A 21,460-nucleotide genomic window follows, 5' to 3' on the forward strand; every position below is an offset into this window, starting at 1 on the left:
TAGAAGAAATGTTTAGTAGATTCAAAAAGAAATTTTCTAACTTGCGGATTAATTATCCTTAAAAATTGAGTATTCTTAAAATAGCTCCAGAAGCATTGAGAGTTAATAAAATCGCAAAAGAATTCAGTTGCAATTCGCGGATTGTAAAAAACAAGCTAAGGGTTTCAGAATTTCTAATGGGGTTTTGCCAGACACTACAGCGAATACTGGTAAACCATTAGCAGAATCTAATGTAAACATAAAAAAAGACTTTAATACTGCAGAAACGTCTCCTTTCATTACATTTGATGAAACTCCAAGATAAGTATAAAGAAAGTCGCCCAGAATTTCCAGTGAGCATTAGAAAATTCGCATAACTTCGTCCGAAATATTGCATTCTTCCTGGTCATTTAAATTGATGTTGGATGCTATCGACATTAAGCAACTCACCCAGAATTAAAAAAACCCGGTAAGTGGTTATAAAGACTGCTTACAAGAAACCACTAGTAAAAATTGTGGTGTGAATAACGGTGAAAATCCTAATGCAAATTGCTTTCTAGATAAATTTGAAAAGTATCTAAGAATTGCGAGTGGTTCACAACTTCCACTACAATTACTCAAAGAAGAAAACGATGATAATGTGCAATTCAGTACTTGGACTGCGACAGGCAGGGCGATTTTACAAACCCAAATACTCATTGTATTGGATTTCAAAGAAAATTACAAATACGTAGTTCAAGATGCATCACAAGCGTTTCATTTCAATAACAACCAATATATTGAATTCTCTGTGATATATTACTGTAAGGAAAACTCAGAACTGAAACACAAGAGCATAGTATTCTTATCAGATCGCACACAACAGGATACAGCAGCAGTTTATATAGTCCAACAAATTTTGATACCACATGTGAAACGAAGTATTTGCGTAAAGAAAATCATTTATTTCAGCGATGGTGCGTAAGAACATTTCAAAAATAAGTTTCAGATGGTTAATCTCATTTATCACGAATAAGACTTTGTCATCAAGGGTGATTGGAGTGTCTGTGCAACTGCACATGGTAAAAGAGCATTAGATTCTAAATCATAAAAACTTGCTGAATGGGTTCAAAAGCATTTTCAGAATATAATAACCTTGTTCTACTATAAAAAATAGCATGAAAAAGTTAGTCATTCCTTAAAGAGTAGGTTTCACAATGCTCTAGCAGTCCCACCTATATTAAAAAATCATTGCTTTGAAGTAGAAGAGGATCGAACGCTATTGATTAAAAGGTACTCAATTCCCTGGTTTATTTTGACGATCCGATCATTCATTTGTTATCGTTGACCTGGCAAAACCATGAGTAATCGTTTCTAAAACGATTTTCATCACTGAAAGCTTGATTGTTTGGTATAATTTCGTCATATTGGAACTGCCATTTTGGATTTCCTTATTCTAACTACATAATCGTAATTATTCATCTCGAAAGTCCCTGAGTAACTATTTCCAAGCTGATTTGAGGAAATTTAGTTGCAGGAAGCATAATCCTTAATGTACAGGTGCCATATTGGATCCACTATTTTAAATTACGCAATATGACATGTGGTTTATCAAAGTACCTACGCAAATGTAGAATTTAAGCCCAATAGGAGTGTTTCAAATAGACCCTTTCATACATTTTTTTAAAACTAATTTCTTCATCTATGTTTTTAATGACTCGGCGCCGTATTTAGTCGGCCGTATAATTTTAAAAACCACCTAATGGTTTTGAAAACTAGATAAAATTTGCTAAATTTGGAATCTAAACACGATTTTTTTTAAATCAAACCAATTTTAGACTGCGAGGGTGTCCGGTTGAGAAAGAATGTTCAATCGTACACTCCCTTCTGTTCTAAATTTGTTTGCCTTCAAGAAATCGTGTATAGGCTCAACATTTAGCAAATTTAATTTAGTTTTCATAACCGTTGGTCAGTTGTGAAATTCAATATGGCCGACAAATATGGTGTCGTGAGTCAGAATAAAAATGCACCAGGGCAGCGATAAAAGAGAAACCAGTAGCGGAGCGATAAAAGCAGACTGTATCCGCAGTGGATAATTCGATCGCGTTAGCATATGCATGTTTTCAAAATTCCTGTTTTCGGTTTTCAAAATCATCTCTTTCGAAAGAAATGGCATCTTTTTTTTAATTTAGCAATTTAAAAAATTTTCAAATATTTAATTTTTAATATTAATTAATTCTAATTTTTTAAATTGAAAATGTCATTATTTTGGCAGAGAATTTAAAGATTTGATAAAAAATCAAACTGTTTAAAACTAAATATCTTGTACAAAAATACAATTTTTTGTAAATCAAACTGTTTCGTTAAAAATTGGACTTTTTCTTTTTAAAAAACCCGGTTTTTAAGAATCAAGTCCTTTGTGAAAAATTCATCTTTACTTTTAATTTATATTTGCTACATTTTTAATACATATAAACTACTTGAATACAATTTTATGTTCAAGACCAAACTTGGGGGCTTCTCTTAAAGCGATATATATTGATGACATTGCAGTTTTTCTTCAAGTTTAAATTATTATGTTTTTTATACAACAAAATGGACAAAATCACCAAAAATATTTTTTATTATGGAGAAGATTCCAACAGCTACGGTTCGGATGGCCAGATTGTAGTGCTCGTGGACCTCTTTAAATTCTGTAAAAAGGGCACATCTAGTACAATGGGTTGTCAAGGTACAGGGGCCCGAATTTTCGATGATTCACCTCGACCGCTAACATTCAATTGTACATGACTCCTGATAAACTTATCAAATTTCACTTTTTTATGACGGTTTAGGAAAGGTATTTTACCGAGGTTTTCAATAAAAATAATCATTAAAAAATAAAAAAATTATTTCATCTTGAGTTTTCATTTTAAAAAAAGTTTATAAGTTTTTTTCCAAAATCGGATTTTTTTACTTAGGCTAGAAAAAAAGCTTGATTTTTTCTCTTGAAAAGCATCCCATAACGAAGATGGGATGGAAAGTGTTAGTTGAGTTGTAGGAGGTAGTACGAGCGCGGTTGCCCCGCGCCGAATGGCTAGAGCGCTGCTGGGCGTGCTGTAGTGTCTCAGTGGTGCTAATACTTGATCAAAATGATTTTTCTGCTTCCCTGTAATAAATTTTCTATTTTATTTTCACTTTTATTTACCTGGAGAACGATTCAGTTATTTTCAATATTGAATTATCAATACGGTTCCATGGGGGGAAACGATAGTTAATAATAAAAAAGTAAACTAATATCGGGACTAAAAGTCCTGACACTTGGGAAAAAGTAGCTCTGCCTCAGTGAAAAAAAATCGCACTTAAATCGCATTTAGCAAAGATGATTCGAAATCTTTCTACATGTTAAGAGACGTTTCTCGTGTCTCGGTGAAATATAGCAAACGTTAAACTTTAAACGTTAAACGTTAAACTAAACGTTAAACGTTAACTTTAATCTGTTCCTAAAGTCGCAAAACTGTCCGGAAAAAACGAAAAAAATTCAAGTGAATCACTTTTCTGTTTTTAAATGGAGCTCAACTTTGAAAATTTGAGAATATTAAAAATTTTGGTATCCAGAATTTTCTATGTAAGAAAAAATTATCTCCGGTTTCAATGGAGATAATGAAACGAATCAAGACCTAAAAGAATGTATTCAGTATACTGATAACACTGAGACTAATAAAAAGTTGATAAAACTCTATATTCACCTGTAAATTGAGTTCGCATAATTTGGACCTTAATGAGCTATGCTAAAGTCACTTGAGGGTTTAGTGTACAGGAAGCAAGGTTGAAGGCAGTGCACACCCTTCGACCTTTTTTCCTGTACACTATTCCCTCAAGAGACTTTAGCATAGCGGATTAAGGTCCAAATTATGCGAACTCAATTTACAGGTGAATATAGAATTTTATCAACTTGTTATTGGTCCCAGCTTTATTAGTATACTGAACGCTTTCTTTTAGGTGTTGATTCGTCTCAATATCTCCGTTGAAACCGAAGATAATTTTTTCATACATTAACAATTCTGGTGATAACAATTTTTAATATTCTTTAATTTTCAAAGTTGGGCTCTATTCACAAATAGTCATGTAATTCACTTGAATTTTTTCCATTTTTTCCGGGCAGTTTTGCGACTTTAGGAACAGATGAAAGTTCATTTTTAAAATATAGGCTTCGTCAAATGTAACTTTCTCCACATTTGTTTCTCTTACAAAAACAAAAACAAAATTTCACCGAGATACGAGAAACGTCACTTAACACGTAGAAATATTTCGGATCATCTTTGCTAATTGCGAACCAAGTGCGATTTTTTTTACTGAGATAGAGCTACTTTTTCCCAAGTGTCAGGACTTTTTGTCCCGATATTGATTTGGTGTACGGTTCTGCTGGCCTGTTATATTTCAATATGGTTTTTGATGATTCCATTTGCCTCCAATGTTTTAAAGAGTTTTTTTGTGTGTTAATATCTTGGACTATAACCATTTACCAATTTAAAAAGACTAGTTGAACATGCCCTGCAGAAAAACCTTAAAACTCGATTCAATTACGCAAAGACCGTACGAGGCACACAAAAATACCATTCTTTTTGTACCCTCTACAGACTAGACTCTGATTTAAAAAAAAGTAATGTTCATCTCCACAGTATAACATTTTCCCGAAGAGAGAGATCGCAAGAGATTGCGAAGATAACAGCAAAGTGAACATTAAATTGAATAAAAAATCAATTTTCAAGTAACACTGATAAAGACAAAGACACCAAAAGCAACGAAGAACTTGAGAGGCAAAGGCACTCATATAAAAAAGGACCCCGGAATATGAAAGGCAACGAGTCTCATCAAAAACCATCTAGAAATATAACAGGCCAGCAAAACCGTCCACCAAAATTGCTTATTATTTTATTATTAACTATCGTTTTCCTACAATGGAAACATATTGAAAATTTAATACTGAAAATAACGAAACCGTTCTCCACGTACATAAAAGTAAAACAAAGTAAAACATTCGTTACACTTAAACAGAAAAATCATTTTGATCAAGTATTAGAACTACTGAGCCACTACAGGATGCCCAGTAGCGCTGTAGCTATTTGACGCAAGGTTCCCGCGCTCATACTATCTCACAAAAATAACCAATACTTTCCATTCCATATGCGTTTCGAGATGCTTTTCAAGAGAAAAAATCAAGCTTTTTTTCTAACCTAATTAAGGAAAAATGCCGATTTTTGAGAAAACTTAAAAACGTTTTTTAAAATGGAAAATCAAGTTGAAATAATTTTTTAAATGTTTAATAATTATTTTTGTTGTAAACATCGTTAAGATACCTTTCTAAAACCCCCTCATAAAAAGTCAAATTTGATATGTTTATCAGGAATTATGTACAATTGAATGTTAGTGCTTGGGGTGAATCATCGATAATTCGGGGCCCCGTATCTTGACAACCCGTTGTACTAGGAGTGCCACTTTTACAGTATTTAAAGAGGTTCGCTAGCACTACAATCTGGCAAAGTTTGTATAAGATTGGCGACATCAAAATTTTAGGCGGGGGCTCATCCGTATTCTCACAACATTATGCTGCCTGGTGGTCAGGCAGACGTTATGTAATCAATCACACACTGAATGCGGGACGCGTACTGTCTTGCCCAGCCTATCTTTAGAGCGATTTGTCATGAGACCAAAATACGAATGCATCAACTCGCCACAAAGATAGGCTGCACAAGGCAGTACGCGTCCCGCACTGAGTGTGGGATTGGCTACATGTCATCTGGCAGGAATTTTATCGCCAAGGTTCGAAAGTTCGCGCGCGAACTCCGAATTAGTTATCACCCACTTAACAAGTCAAAGCTGTTGACCACCAGACAGCATATTGTCGAATGAATACGGATACTATCTGACGATTAGAGAAGTCTAGAGCGGAGCAGAGGTAGGTCAGAGAAAACTAACAGTTTCTCCCTGACTCATCTCAACTCTTCCAAGATCCTCCTGTTACTGTCCACCGCCCGCCCAAAGTGGATGAGGTTGAAGTATTTTGGAGAGAATTCTACGAAGTACAGCATGGACTGGATGAGAATATAAATAGCTCCAAGGAGCTGTGCGACGCATCTGGCCCGTATTTTCACCTTATATTTAAAGTCGGAAAATTCAATTCCGAAGTGGTTTGCAGAAGGGCGCAAAGTACTCCTGCCTAAAATGGGCAACTTAGCTAACCCGAAGAATTATAGGCCAATCACTTGCCTGAAGACACTGAGATATTCACATCTATCACAAATGATAGGATTGTTCGAAAAATCGGACTTGTGTAGCAAGAAATGTATAAACGAGCCGGCTTAAAAAAAGGCTTATCAGGATGTCACCTATCGATGGCCTGGATTGATTACCGGAGAGCTTTCGATTCAACCTCCCATAGACTTATTATCTGTCTTTTGAAAAGCTTAAAGGTTCATCCGCAAATCGTGAGGTGGATAGAGATATTAATGCCACTTTGGAAAACCAGATTTACTATCTCATCTGGGTACTTTTGCGGCAAACCTAGCTCCAGAGATTGTCGAATGATACACTAAGGAAACAGGAATGTAATTTGGTTTAGGAAAATGCGCCAAGGTTTATTTGAAGCAAGGAAAACTTAATGTCATCCCTGAAGACCCTGAGCTCGTCGGTAGAAGCGCTATACGCCACCTTTGCGCTGGAGAGACTTATACATACCTGGGTGTGCTACAGAGCCGCATTCAGGATGTGAAATATATAAAGGATACTCTCGGAAACAGATACAACTATCTCATAAGGCAGATTTGATCTTCTAAATTGTCGGCGAGGCATAAAGTATCTGCTGCGAACATGCTTGCAGTCCCAGTAGTACTCTATTAATTTCGAGTGGTTCCATGGACGAAGAACGAGCTCGGATCGCTCGATTTCGGAACACGAAAGGTTATGCACATAAACAAAAGCATGCATCTTAAATCTTCTGTTTCGCGACTCTACATCTCACGGCGTCAAGGTCAAGAGTCGCAAATGTAATAGACCCTCATCTTAAAATGGTCAGGAAGCATGAAGAAGTAGGCAAAGGAGCGTTTTTGTACAAATCAGTGGAGGAAGCTTCTGAAACACTCGGAATTTACTTCAGTATCAAGATTTCGCAAAATGCATCAAGTCTTATCTATCTCGAGTACTGATTCCTGAAATCCCGGGATAAGAAAGCACAGGAGAAAAACCTCCGTGAAAAGCTCCTTGATAAAAGGATGGACGGCATTTTTCACAGAAATGTATAGGATCAATCAATGTCGTGTGGGCTATCTTTTGCTTTCCTTAAATCACCCGGGTTGAAGGCGTGCACGGAGAGTTTAATTTTGGCATGTCAAGACGGTGTCATTTCCACCTTAACATACCGTCGTTACATTTTCAGCTAAGACATTCCTGATGAATAGTGATTTATTATTATCTTTGTCACTCTGACAGTATTAACCTTAATATCGCTCTGCTAAACGCTCCTAGATAAATAGAGTCAATTGTCGAGAACGAGAAGTTCCGCATATACTGGAACTTTATATTCTAGACAATTTTTTCTGTTGCACACTCGAAGCCTGACATAGTTCTCTTTGACTTCGAGAACCGAACCATGTTCGTTATCCAATTTTCGGCACCAGCTGACAAAATACCATAGCCAAGGAGAATGAATAGAAAGAGAGGTATATCTCTTTCTATTCTCTCTTTCTATTCATTTTCCTTGGCTATGGAGTTGTGATGGTTGTACCCTGAATATTCTGTTAAACTAATTGTCATTATCATCGGCGCTCTTGGAGGTGCTAAGCTATCACTTGTTAATAGCCTCAAAAGCATCGCTACATGTTAACAGTATGCTGAAACACTTGCGAGGAAATGGCGGAAAACGGTCGTCGTTTTGATTCCGTCAGACTGTAACCACTATCTCACGGTCATGAGACGTGGTTATGGCTGAAATTTTTTCGCGACTTCGCTTGGATCGGGTGCAGTTTTTCAGATTGGCACCCACTCCCGGCGCAATCCTGCAGTTATCCTTATGACAAGTGCTTGTCTAGATATAGGCAAAACGAGTGTCTCCTGTGCGAGTCTTCGTAAAAGATGCATCACGAAAGAGGAAGACTATTGTGCAAACTCAAGCGGCTTCCACTCGCACGTTGGCATGTAAGCGTGGGGTAGCAATTACCCGGTGGGAAGAAATCTGAAGAAAAAAAATTGAATTCAAATCAGCGGCGGCGTGGCGCGGCGGCGCAACTGTCTACCATATATAGTTCTTTGATGAATAAGTGTCAATGTCAAGTTCCTTGCTTCGGAAGCACTTTCTTGTAGAGGATTGATTCTCTCATGATAGCAAAGATTTAAAATTCGAATTAAAATATAAATTCTAAAAGTGAGTGTGGACTTGCGAAGGAAGAAATCCGCTGAAATTCTCCACGCATTTGAAATAGATCATTGATAGACTAGAAAAGGAGATTGAAAATTTAAAGAAAAAAAAAGAATATTTTATTTCAGATTTTTTTTGAGGTTAAGAAGATTAAGATTTTATATAAAAAAATACTCGTATGAGTGATATCAAAGGATTTGTGCTATGTTTATAGTATTGATTACTGTGCACATAGCTTAGGGATTAGCGACCCAAATTAATAAATAATAAATAAAAACCAGTCAATGAATGTAGATAAGAACTTCCAAAAAATGCCATTTGAAGCTTAAAATTCTTAGTATTTCTTTGCTATTTTAGGATGAAGATTTACTATGAATTTAAGCCTGATAAAAGCGAGGCCGATTTGACATGATTACCCGACTAAACCCTTTATATTCAATCACGCAAATAATTACTATCAAAATTAAAATATTGTAACTGGATGTTAATAATATATTGTGCACCAATGGGGCGAAGTGAAAATCTTACGACTCGTGAAATATTTTTAGTATGAGCCCGAGGCAAGTGTGTAACCTCATGCTCGTGATGACTCGTACTGAAAAAATTACACGAGTTGTAAAAAGTTCAATCCTCCTCCTGTATACGATATTTCTTATAACAAATGCATGGTTGCAAGCACGTTTTGAACAAAGATATGGATCAGCTTATATGATATTTTCAGTAGAAGTTTTAAAATTTGACCATTCTATAAATTACCCGAAATTTGGGAGGTTTACATTGCTTAAATATATTACATTTATTCAAAGTTAGTATTTAATTCTAATGTCAAAAATTGTATTTCTTTCAACATTGCGAAAAAAACTTCCTGTACCCTGTGATAACTCTTCTGTTTTCCACTTTCACTTCTAGACATTTGGTGAAAAGACTGAATAGCAAGCCGGGGCCCTGCTAAGGGTTTCGCTTACACTTTTCATCCTCTGGCGCAAACAAAATATTCCTTAACAACGCCTTTTACATTAATCTTCAAACTTTTGCTATTAAACAAAAAAATTTGTAGAATTTTTAGATACCTGCTTTTTTCAAGCTACTTTTATAATTTTTTACAAAGATGCAAAAATTAAAAGTTCACGGACGGGAAATTTTTTTGCGACATTTACCGCTTTACATCTTTTGAAATAATTTTTTTAGTAAATGTCGTTTAATATGTTATTTGTGCATCATAAAATCATCTTTGGAATGGAGTTAAGTCTTGTTTATGGGTTTTTTCTGCTGCGTTGTTAACACTTCAATAGAGGGATCAACATTTAAGGAATGTATAGTAATGGATTTTGATCTACTTTCACTCTGTGAAGGCATAACGAAATCGATAATACCAAAGTTGTGCCATCTCTTCTTTAGTCATAAACTAGTAAGTCAAATGCATTTTCTGTACCAGTCAGAAAATGTATGGAAAAAGTACCAGTATGAAAAATTCATTCACATTTGTTTCTGAGTAATTCTTTTAACAAGAATTGGTCGGGTTAGAATCTGCAATTTCCTTTTGTCCTAAACTTAAAACTAATCAGAATGTCTTCATACTGCCCATTAGTACAAAGCCATCGAACTGGTTTGAATTTGCGGATTTTATCTGTATTTTTGATATTTCTCATGCGATAATATATAATGAATGCATAAAAATACTATCAATAATGTATGTTTTATTCATGTAGATTTTAGCTGAAAATCTCAAAAGAGAAAATGGACATCTGAGCGAAAAACTGGATATACAAGAACAAGATGCCAGATGTGAATTAGATGATGATCATAATTCCTTGATTCCAATAACCCATGATATTAGAAGAAGCAAGTTAACATATGTGAAAACACAGTTGTCTCCAAAGGAAAGTCTTGAAATTCCTCAATCCTTGCAGAAGTTGGAAAGCAGATTTAAAGAAGCGATGCAAACAGTTGCTGAGTTGACAGATGATAAACAAAGATTAGAGCATCTTGTATTGCAATTACAGGGAGAGACAGAAACAATAGGTAAACGAGATGTTATTTATTTATAATTTAATAACTAACTCTTGATCAATTTACTAGATTAAAAAACCTACTCAACTGAGTTTAGTTCTGTACTTCCCGTAATAACAAAATGTTTTATAATCTTCAAATACCTAGCGTTTTTAAAGGGATTTCAGCGTTTTTCATCAAAGCAAGGCTCCTTTCATTGACTTCCAGGATTGAAAAACTACCTAAGAACTTAAAACCCCACCATTTTGGTCTCTCTTTCATATTTAGATCAAGACTTTCTGTAATAATAGCAAGTTTCGTAATTTTTAATCATTTAGCTATTTTTGACGAGTACCTGAGTGTATTTTGTCAAAACCGTATGTCTTTCTTTGCTTTCTTAAATTGAAAAATGGGCGAAAAAAAGTTTTTAATCCGTCTTTCTAAGCTCGCGTCGAACAGCATCTATCTTGCAGACAAAATCGAGTGTTAAAGAATTTTTAATAAAATAATTCAATTTTTAAATAATAAAAGGAATTTTCAACTAACATGATGAATCTTCAACCAAATATACTAGTTGTTAACAAAACAGTTCAATTTTCCAACAAGTAGTTGAATTTTTATCCAAAAAATATGAATTTTAAACGAAAAATGTAATAGTTAATATTTCAATTAAAATACGAATATTTAGCAAAATAATTCAATCCTTGAAGAGAACTAATTATTAATTTTGAACCAAACAGTTGCATTTAAAGCCAAAAAATATTACATTTCTTTCAAAGGAGTTGAATTTTGAATAAAATAGACGAATTTTCAACATTATCTGAAGTTAGATTAAACCGATTAACACAATTGAAAGCTGCAATTATCCGACGACCGATAATGTTTACCAGGAGTCAGATAAAAATTATCTGACATGTGATAATTGTAGGAGTCAAAGTTATTAATTTTCAAAAATAAGAAAGAACTATTTATAACAAAACTGATGACTTTTTAACCATAAAATGAAAAGAATAAAATTTCAAACAAAAATTTAATAGTTTAATTTCACAATCCTGCAAGGGTTAGCTACAGAAATGACAGTTGTTGAATTTTGTGGATTTTTTATGCTAAAAACGAATCATTCAGCAGAAATTGTCCAGCACGTCAAGTTTGGAAGTAACTTTATTCAGAAATTTTTTTAAATATTCATTTCTCCGATATGAATTATTTAAGTCTTAAATAGCCATTTTTTTACGATTTAACGTAAAGGCACTCTAAAACCTCACGTGCTAGACCATTTCTGTTGTCGGATTCGTTTTCATGGTAAAAAAATCTACAAGATACACCCCCTATCATTTCTGTATCTGAAAAACCCTTTAATTTAGCAGGCATGTGTTGTCAGTTAAAGCTATTAATTTGCAGACAAAAAATAAAACTTTTTAACAAACTATTTCTATTAAAGAAAAATATATGCATTTTCAACTGACATGACGAATCTTCAACCAAATAAATTAAATTTTCAACAAAGCAGTTCGACTTTCTACCAAGGAGTAGAATTATTATTTTGAACAATAAAGAAAGAATACTTGATAAGAAATGTTTTGAAAATGTGAATACTTTAAAACTAGCTGAATCCTTGAAGAAAACAGATACTTAACTTTCAACCAAATATTTGAATTTTTAAGCAAAAAAGATAACTGGAAAAATGGATTATCAAAAACCAAAGACGAATTTTTAACAAAGATGTTGATTTTTCAAGTAAAAAAGATTCATTTTTTAAGGCAGTTGAATATATCATAACAAAAATATGTAACTTAGAAAAAAAAATAGTTAAATTTGCAGCAAAATAACCTAGAAAATTATACTTCTTTCATTTTAAATCAATGCCGTTACATTTACTTAGAATCAGAAGAATGATAAAACTACCACTGAAATGTTTAAATCTTTATCCACTTTTGACTTTTTGAAGTAATGAAACTATCGTCTCTTAAGTAATTCCTGAAAAGTTGCAGTTTTTTTTGAACTCTTACATTTTTGTCCACTTCTCATTAAAAGAGGACCTTGAAAAGAATCATTCTTTAAATAATATTATTTTGTTTAAAGTGAATTATTTTTTTTTGCAATGTTTAAAAAAATTAATTTAAACAAAAAAGTTATCTGACTCAAGAGACAAAAACATAGAATAGATAAACAGGAGTAGGTGGGGGGACTAGGTCTACATATTACTTCGAAAAGTTTCGTCTTGAATTACAATGAGCAGTTTATTGCAAAGCGTAAAAAAAGTGTTATTGTACATATTTTAATATCAGCCCATCTCCCGTTCAACCCTAGATTTTTCCCAGGGAATCCTTTGGATCCATGTAGAAAATTTGCCGCATATTTTCAAACTCTTTTTTATTTCAGAAATAAATATGCGGAAAAAAGAAAGAGATTGTTGAAAATACGATTCTTTCAGATATTTATTTATCATTTTTTCTTAACTAAAAAAGAAATTCAAAGTTGAACATTTCAGGAAAAATAAAAATTTTCTATCGTTTATCTAACGCAAGATAGTAATAAACAATAATAAATTAATTAAACAACTATTTTGATTGAACTAGTATTAATTTTTATCATACTATGTGAAAAGTGTACAAAAAGTATAAAATTTCGGAAAAACCGCAACTTTCTAGCATTATTCAAATTGAGTATCATTAACAATAATAAATCATGTGAAAAATCATTGTTAAACTTGATTAATTTTCCACCCCATTCTAATTGGAAATTGGACAAAAAGTTGAAAATTTCAGAAAAGACCGCTACTTTCTAGCCTTATGCAAATTGAATATTTTTAGCAATAATATAAAATTGTTTAAATAATTATGTTTGTTAACATTAAGTATTACCTCAGTTGAGGTAAAAATTTGACAAAAATTGGAAATTTTCTGGAAAAACCGCGACTTTCTATCTTTATTCCAAGTGAAAATGCTAAAAACAATAATAAATTCTTTCAACAATTTTTTTAGCATCTAATTCTGTGTATGAAGTATTATTTCATATAAGAAACAATTTTCTTTAAAAACCCTAAAAAAAATTATAATAAGCACCATAAACTCGCAAATCCCATTTTTTCATTTATAGGGTATGTTTAGGACCCTAGAAAACAGACTTATGGGGATGATTGTTGGAAAGTAATATTTTATTCCTATTCTATAGCTTATTGTAAAGAAAAGTATTGAGTTTCAATAATGCAATATGATAATTAGTCTTTTTCTGTATTTTATATTGAGATAATAAGTCACAAAGCTGAAATGACAAATTTATCCACTCTGTTTGTTTAAATATTGTTGCTCTATGACAAAAATAGAAAAATCACAAACCAGCATTCTTAAAAAAATTTAATTATGAGCATTTCTAGAAAAAGAACTTTCAAATTACCTAAGAAATATGACCTGTGGGCGATTATGAACATTAAATTTCAGACCACTGGGGTCGGTACGAGAGCGCCAGTCGGCTCGAACCCAGTGCGTGCGTGGCATTCAAAAATCGCTCGTATCTTTTAAATAACGAGAATAATTTTGCTGAAATTTTGTCAAAGCTTTCACTAAACATCAAGGAGCAATACTGCCACTGGAAGTTTTCCGCCCGCGAATCTTCCCTGCAGACTTTTTCCCATCAAAGCCTGAGGAAACGATTCCTGACGGTAATGGTTTGCAATTATTTTTATTTTGCAAATATCAGAAAAAAATATATTTTTAAAATATAATTGCCACCGGTAAAGATTTTTCTATTTGGAAAAAAGCTAGATCATTTCCTCGAGCAGAAGTTGATTTTTCGGGAGTTTAGTTTAAAAAGTCATAGATTTCCGTGCATTGAAAATTCCCGGTTTTTCATGTTTAGTAAAAAAAACTGTCAATTTGATAAAAAAAAGTTTCTGAATAAAAGTTCTGCGGCGCGCCGAGCCGCAAATTGACATGTTCTTTGCGCAGTGAATATCCATAAATTATATTCTGAAGTTTTTCATCGTTTCGACAACTCATGGGTTACTGGGAGAGCGAGTTCGACAGCTAAGGTAGTTATCGAATCCAGATAATCGGAATTAGCTTGATATCATGAACGTTCACATGGACGATATTTTATTGATGGCCTTCTAAGCTAAAAACAGTGCAATATATTGATATGAATTGAAGCATTGAAAAAAATAATACTTAATCAACAGAAACTAATAACAGAATTGGAAAACAATATTTTGTTCGTTTGAACGTTTAGAAATTCATCTACGTTTAATTGAAATACTTCCATTATCTTGAAAACTCAACTAATTGTTTGAGAATTCGTCTATTTTATTGAAAATTTAATTGTTTGGTTTAAAATTAATAATCTGTTTCCGTTGATGATTAAACTATTTCGTTAAATATTCGTCTTTTGGTTGAAATATGAACTATCACATATTCGTCGAGAATCCGATCATAGATATTTAAATTAAATGATTATGGAGTTTTCAATAAATATTAACAGCCAGCCGTGAGCAACGTGCTAAACACCCTTGCGTATATAACACGCACACGCTTCGCCGTACGTCAGGGTATTGGGGGGTTATGTGAACAGCGATCTTTTGATTTGTTCCAAATGAGTGATCTTATCATAACGCTGGAAATTAGAGACTTAAAGTCGTAGCTTGACTCTGCTCAATTGTTGTGTGTTGGTGTGTGTGTTAAAGTTTATCATAAGGACAACCGCAGGCTTTCGCTGAGAGCTTTGCTCCCTGAGGACATGAAGCGACCAAAGGACGACCGTCTTCTGCATTTTACCTGCTAGTGTTTTAGCACATTGTTCACATGAGGGATGCTTTTTAGCCTATTAACTAGTGAAAGCTTAGCACCTCCAAGTGCACCGATGATTATGCCGATTAGTTTAACAGAATATTCCGGGCACAACCATCGCAACTCCCTATAAGGTCTCTATACCTCTCTTTCTTTTCATTCTCTTTGGCTGTGACGTCTTTATCAGCTGGTGTTTTTTAGGCCTCGAGTGTGCGACAGAAACAATTGTCGAGAATATAAAGTTCGAGTATATGCGGCAATTCTCTTTCTCGACAATTAACTCTATTTCTCTAGGACCATGTGGAGGAGCGATATTAAGGTTAATGCAATAAGAGTGACAGAGATGGTAATAAAGCACTCTTAGTGCCGCATTGTGCCTTTGGATGTAGGTCATTCCCGCTTGAATTGAACAACTAGCTAGTATGTATCTTAAATTCTCGGGGTGTACATAGCACGCTATGCAGGTATCATCGAGAATTCCTCGGTTTAAAAGGTGGCGACGGTATTTTAAGGTGCTCTCCAAAATGCTTCGACCCGCTCTGGTTTGGGAAGATGGTCGACAGTAACGGGAGGGTCTTGCAAGAGTCGAGATGGATCAGAGAGAAACTGTTGGTTTTCTCTGACCCACCACTCTCTTCGCTCTAGACTTCTCTTAGCGTCAGATTGTATCCGTATTCTGTCAACAATATGCTACCTGGTGGTCAGCAGCTTTGACCTATTAAGTTAGTGATAACGGATCCACAGTTCCCGCGCGAACTTTTGAACCTTGGCGGTAAAATTCCTGCCAGATGTTATGTAGTCAATCTTACAAATCATGATTGAGTCGCTGCGTTAACCTTAAGGTCCAGAGATCCGTTGGTCCATCGTATTGACTTCATCTTAATTGGCTCACCCAACTCTCGAGTGGCCGACATTGTTGGCCGACCCATTGCCGGCAGTCCTGAACGTTCGATTGCTTTGAACCGCACTTAATAGAACTATGTTCGGTGTTATCATTGTTGTTCTCACGAGAAGCTAGGGAAAGGGATTCGTCCATTCCTGTAGAGCCCCGCATGTGAGGATAAGGCTGCGTACTCTGAGAGGTCGTCCGGTATCCCAGAGTCACCGTTCTAGACACCTCATCTATGTTCCATGCAACTTTCGGCACGGTTTCCGCACCTCCAAGCGTACGTGCTATCACGCCTGCCACGTATGACCAGAATTCATTTATAACAGCTTCAGATAAAAATTCATTATGCAATAACTATTCATTTCTCCACTTTGAAATTTTTACAATATATTCTGGAATGAGCTAGGAATATTAATCCACAAAAAATGAAAAAAATGAGGTACTTCATGAAATCGACCTTTTGAGCACTGTATTCTTGTATTTTTCACTTAAAATTATTAATATTGCTCTAGTGGCATATTTATTATCATTGGTTAAATAATTATTAATTATTTAAACAAATGAAATAAGTTAAAATTTTTTTTACAAAAATTCCCCCCCCCCCCCCCCTTAAAATTATTACCTTTACTCTAGTGTAATATTTGATAACAATAGTTAATTCATTTGTAATTGCTTAAACAAATGTAATTTGTTTGAATAATTCTTTTTCGAAAATTCATATTTTCCCTAAACATTATCAATATTGGTAAAGTGAAATATTTATTAACATTAGTTCATTCATTTTGAATAATTTAAACAAATTAAATTTGATTAAATAATTTCATTTTGAATGTTTGTTAACAAAAAATATTACTGTGGATCTAGTGGAATATTTATCAGTAATAATTAATTACCGATAAATAATTAATGTAATAATCATAATTCATTTATCAGTTATATGCAAGTAATAATTTTTGTTACATTTTTTTTTAATCAAGTTAATCAAACAATGTTGATCAATATTCCACTGAAGAAATATTAATAATTTTTATTTTAAAAATATTTAAACAAATTCCATTTATTGAAACAATTGAAAATTAATGAAATAATGTTAATCAATATTCCACTAGACCAATAGTAATAATTTTGTAGGAAAAAAAGAATTTTGGAAAAAAAATTTTTAAACAAATTCCATTTGTTTAAATAATACACAATTATTGACCGAATGGTCAGACTAATAGTAATAATTTTTAGGGGGAAAAACGAATTTTCGCGAAAAAATTATTTCAATCAATGATAATATTCCACTAGAACAATATTATTAAGTTTAGGTGAAAAAGACGAGAATACAGTGTTCAAAAGATCAATTTCATGAAGCATTGACATTTTTTGTTCTAAGGGTAGTTTTCAGGTATTCTGGGGGTGTGTTAGGGGTGTCAACCCGATGGTATTCTTCGTTAGATAATTCTCTACAGGCCCCATACTTTCCCGTCACATTTTTTCAAACCCTAAAAAATTATTCTAAAAACTCAAAAAAGTGATTTTCTCCTATGTATTTTACATGCGAAACTTCAAGTCACAACCGGCACCTGTTAAAATACAAAAATAAAAAAAATAAAAAATTAGGAAATTTCTTTTTTCGGATGTGGAATAAAATGGGGGATCGTTGCTCTCTAGCATGCAAAAAAAATTGTCCATGCATTTTTGGACCACTCTACTGTCACGTGCAGACGGCACCCGAGTAACCTGTTACGTGCAAACAATCATATCTAATCATGTCATATCCAATCATATCTTATATCGCATCAGATTGAGGAAAACAAGACTCTAAACTATCTTGATTTGTTAGTGATAAAAAAAAATTGACTAATTCTTACTTATTGGTATAAAAAAAACTTTTTCGTGTCAATATTTAAATTACAACTCACACAATTCCTTTGACCAAAAAATAAGAATAATAAAAAATTTAATTGACAGAGGCACAATACTTAGTGTTGTTCAGTTTAGAAAAATAATATTAACCAAATTAAAGAAACTTTAATTCTTAACACTTATCTATTAGCTCTTATAAAAAGTATAATGAAAGAAAAATTACATGAAAGGACCCTGCACAGAATGCATGGGAAAATGTCTGTCGGTGGATTTGCTTATAACTTGATAATAGGTTATAAGAGCTCAATGAAATATCCATAATTTTTTTTTTTAATTGGACAGTTTTAACGTGGCACGGTGCCAAGCGCTCAAAATCAGAGCATAAGATATAAACGTATATAATTGAAAGCAAAAACGACGATAAAATCAGTATGACGTATGAAAACATGGAAAACTTTATGTCCGTCTCACACAGCGAGCTTCTCGCAGCGTCCGAGAGCTAAGCGCTCAATATTTTGACTAAACTACAATATCCACTGTTTCAGGTTAGAAAAGGTTATTAAATAAGGTCAGTATTAGGTTCAATTGTTTGAATCTTATATATCGCCTACTTCCCACAATATTCGAAAGCGAAGCGCTGAATATTTCGAATTAACTGCAACAATCACTGTTTCAGGACAGCAACGGTGATAAAATAAGGTCACGATCGACTTGGCCGTAGCGAGAAGCGGGCGGCATATATGATTGGCACAAACGCACTTGATTGTGTTGCACTTAATTTCAAATATATGCTTCACGTTCGAAGGTTGCGAGCCACGAGAGGTTTATATAAGAGGCATTACCTACAATCATACGGAGCTCACTTTGCATCCTTCCTCCATCTAAAGCAGTGATTGTATCAATTATAATAAAACGTTGCACGCTTCACGCTCCGTCGTTGCTAAAAGAGGACGATACATATGATCGAGACAATCGCACATAATTAAAACCAGATTTAAAACCGTTGCTGCCCTAAAAATGTAAGTGCAATCAATTCGAAATATTAAGCGCTTCGCGTTCGAACGTTTCGAGAAGCTGGTGATTTATATGATTGGAAATACCATACTTAATGCTAACTATATTCAATCACTGTTTCTGCCCTTAAATTGTGAATGTTGCAGGTTATTCAGAGTCTTGAGCGCTTAGCGATCCGCCGTTGTTAGATAAGGAAGATTCTAGATTTAATGCTTTCACGATGATTCATTCTGATAAGAAGAGATATTTTGAGTTTCACTCGTGTAAAAACAACGAATTTTGACAAAGTTTCGTGAACATTGCAGTTCACTTCTTCAGCGCTGACCCTGAAGAAGTGAACTGCAATGTTCACGAAACGTCGGAAAAATTCATAGTTTTTTAAACGAGTGAAACCCGAAATATCTCTTGTTATCAAAAGAGGGATTCTTATGATTGGTATTACCGCACTGTTCCTGGCTTTATTTTATCACCGTTGCTGGCCCGAAACAGTAAGTATCGCAGTTGGTTAAAAATATAGAGTGCTTAGTGTTCGGCCATTGCGAGATGCGTGATCTGTGAGACAGACGTAATGTTTACCACATTTTAATGCATGGTACTGATTTTGTCATCGTTTTTGCTTTCTATGCTATACAGATATATCTTATGCTCTGATTTTGAACGCTTGGCGCTGTAGAGCGTTAAAACTGTCCATTTAAAATAAATTTTATGAATATTTCAATAGGTCCGTATAACCTACAAAATTACAAAGTTATAACCAAATCCACCAAAAGACATTTTTCGTTGCATTCCGTGCGTTATAGTAAAAATTCAAGATGGTTTGAAACACTAAATAAAAATGAAAAGAGCTTAATTCTCCCTTATATACAAGGTTTGTCAGAAGGAATTAGAAATTCCCTACAAGAAATTTTATATAATCGTATATATAAAAAATAGTAATAAATTATATAATTTGAATATCAACAAAAAAACACCCAGAGCCAATAGAAAATTTATCAGGAATTGTTTACCTCATAAAATGTGAAGGTTGTGTAAAGATCTACATAGGTGAAACTAGCGCAACACTAAAAACTCGAATAGCTGAACACAAAATTGATTCGGAACCTGTAATAATAATACAGGTCTATCCCAACATGCTTGGTCTTTTGATCATGATTTTAAAAATATCAAGGTTTTCGCAAAAGAATTAATTACCTGCAAAAGAAAAATGGTTGAATCCATCTTTATTAAAAATCACATTAATTTTTTAGTTAATTTACAAACTGAAAGAATTCATATTAATGACGTCTATCAGTGTTTATTACACGAGGTGCGCCCGATTGCAGCACTATTCACAGGAAGCAGAGTCAAGCTAGCAACGGCTCTTAATCTAAACTCTAGAACTCCCTCACGAGGTTGACTCGTGTTAAAAACTGTATTTTTTACCGTAGTAATTTACAGGTTGGCCCAATTCGACTGCAAGTTTAGGGATCTTCATCCATTCACGACTTTTCCGTTATTTTTTTTAAATTTCGTTTGCAGCATTCGTAAGTTGTTCTTCAGTCCGTCCTGTTAGCTTTCATCTCCTGTAAATTAAATTGCAGTTAATCATAGCAAATTATCAACTTGTCGCCAACTTGCTCACTTTCGTCAATGTTATCTAGTCGTTCATAAATACAAAACGAATTTAACAGACGTGGTTTAGAGTGATATCACGTAGTTTAATATGGGTTTTAAAGCGAAAAGATTTAGTCATTTTTTCATGTAGTTAGCTCTTTAAGGATACCCAATTTAGAACTACCCGGTCGTACACATTTTAAATCAGCATAAATAAAACAAACAAAATCACGGATTGTGAATTCCCCCGAGGGAGACATGATTGCGTAATTTAGCGATAGATCTCTCTCAGAAGATCTATTTGAGATTACACTAAACTCCCGCTTTCAGTCAAGTGTCGGGTGTTGCCTTCAAATGGCATTCCTCTAGAATCAAACCGAAGGGCCTATGACAAAGCCACCGAACGCGTCCACGGGTTGCGGATAGAGGGTCCCTGTACCAAGGGTTTCTGCTGAATATGGTTTCAAAAATGAATAGACAGTCGCGGACAATTGTCCAGGGGTGGTCACGAAGGAATTAACCCCCAAGTGGAGGTGTGAAAACCGTGCCGAAAGCTGAATGGCACCTGAGCGAGGTGTCTAGAACGGTGACTCTGGGATACCGGGCGACCTCTCAGAGTACGCAACCTTATCCTTGCATGCGGGGCTCTACAAGGATGGAAGAACCCCTTTCCCTAGCTTCTCGTGGGAACAACAATGACAACACCAAACATAGTTGTAGTAAGTGCGGTTTAAAACAACAGAACGCGCAGGGCTTCCGACAATGGGTCGGCCAACAATGCCGACCAATCCAGAGCTGGGGGAGCCAATGAAAATGGATTTAATGCGATAGATCGGCGGGATCTCGCGACCTTTGGTTACATAGTTCCGTTCCGCGACTGTACATCTCACTCCGTCAAGGGGGTCGCGGAATATTGAGTCTTGAATGTCTTTACAACAGGATTATTCTGGGTACAGCACATAGAGTTGCAAATGGAAGAGACCCTCTTCTTAA

General features: G+C 34.4%; 1 protein-coding gene across 6 annotated transcripts in view; it reads left to right on the top strand.

Annotated features, from left to right (window-relative positions):
• The window catches only part of LOC117179664 (golgin subfamily A member 2), a 167,512-nt gene that overhangs the window by 124,812 nt on the left and 21,240 nt on the right, over positions 1-21,460 (top strand). For all 6 annotated transcript variants that reach the window (XM_033371680.1, XM_033371679.1, XM_033371677.1 and 3 more), the window contains one exon: positions 10,060-10,372. In XM_033371680.1, coding sequence (XP_033227571.1) covers positions 10,060-10,372 — 313 coding nt within the window. The remainder of the gene's footprint in view (positions 1-10,059; positions 10,373-21,460) is intronic.

The sequence above is a fragment of the Belonocnema kinseyi genome, chromosome 9, assembly GCF_010883055.1.
Source record: "Belonocnema kinseyi isolate 2016_QV_RU_SX_M_011 chromosome 9, B_treatae_v1, whole genome shotgun sequence".
NCBI classification, from domain to species: Eukaryota; Metazoa; Arthropoda; class Insecta; order Hymenoptera; family Cynipidae; genus Belonocnema; species Belonocnema kinseyi.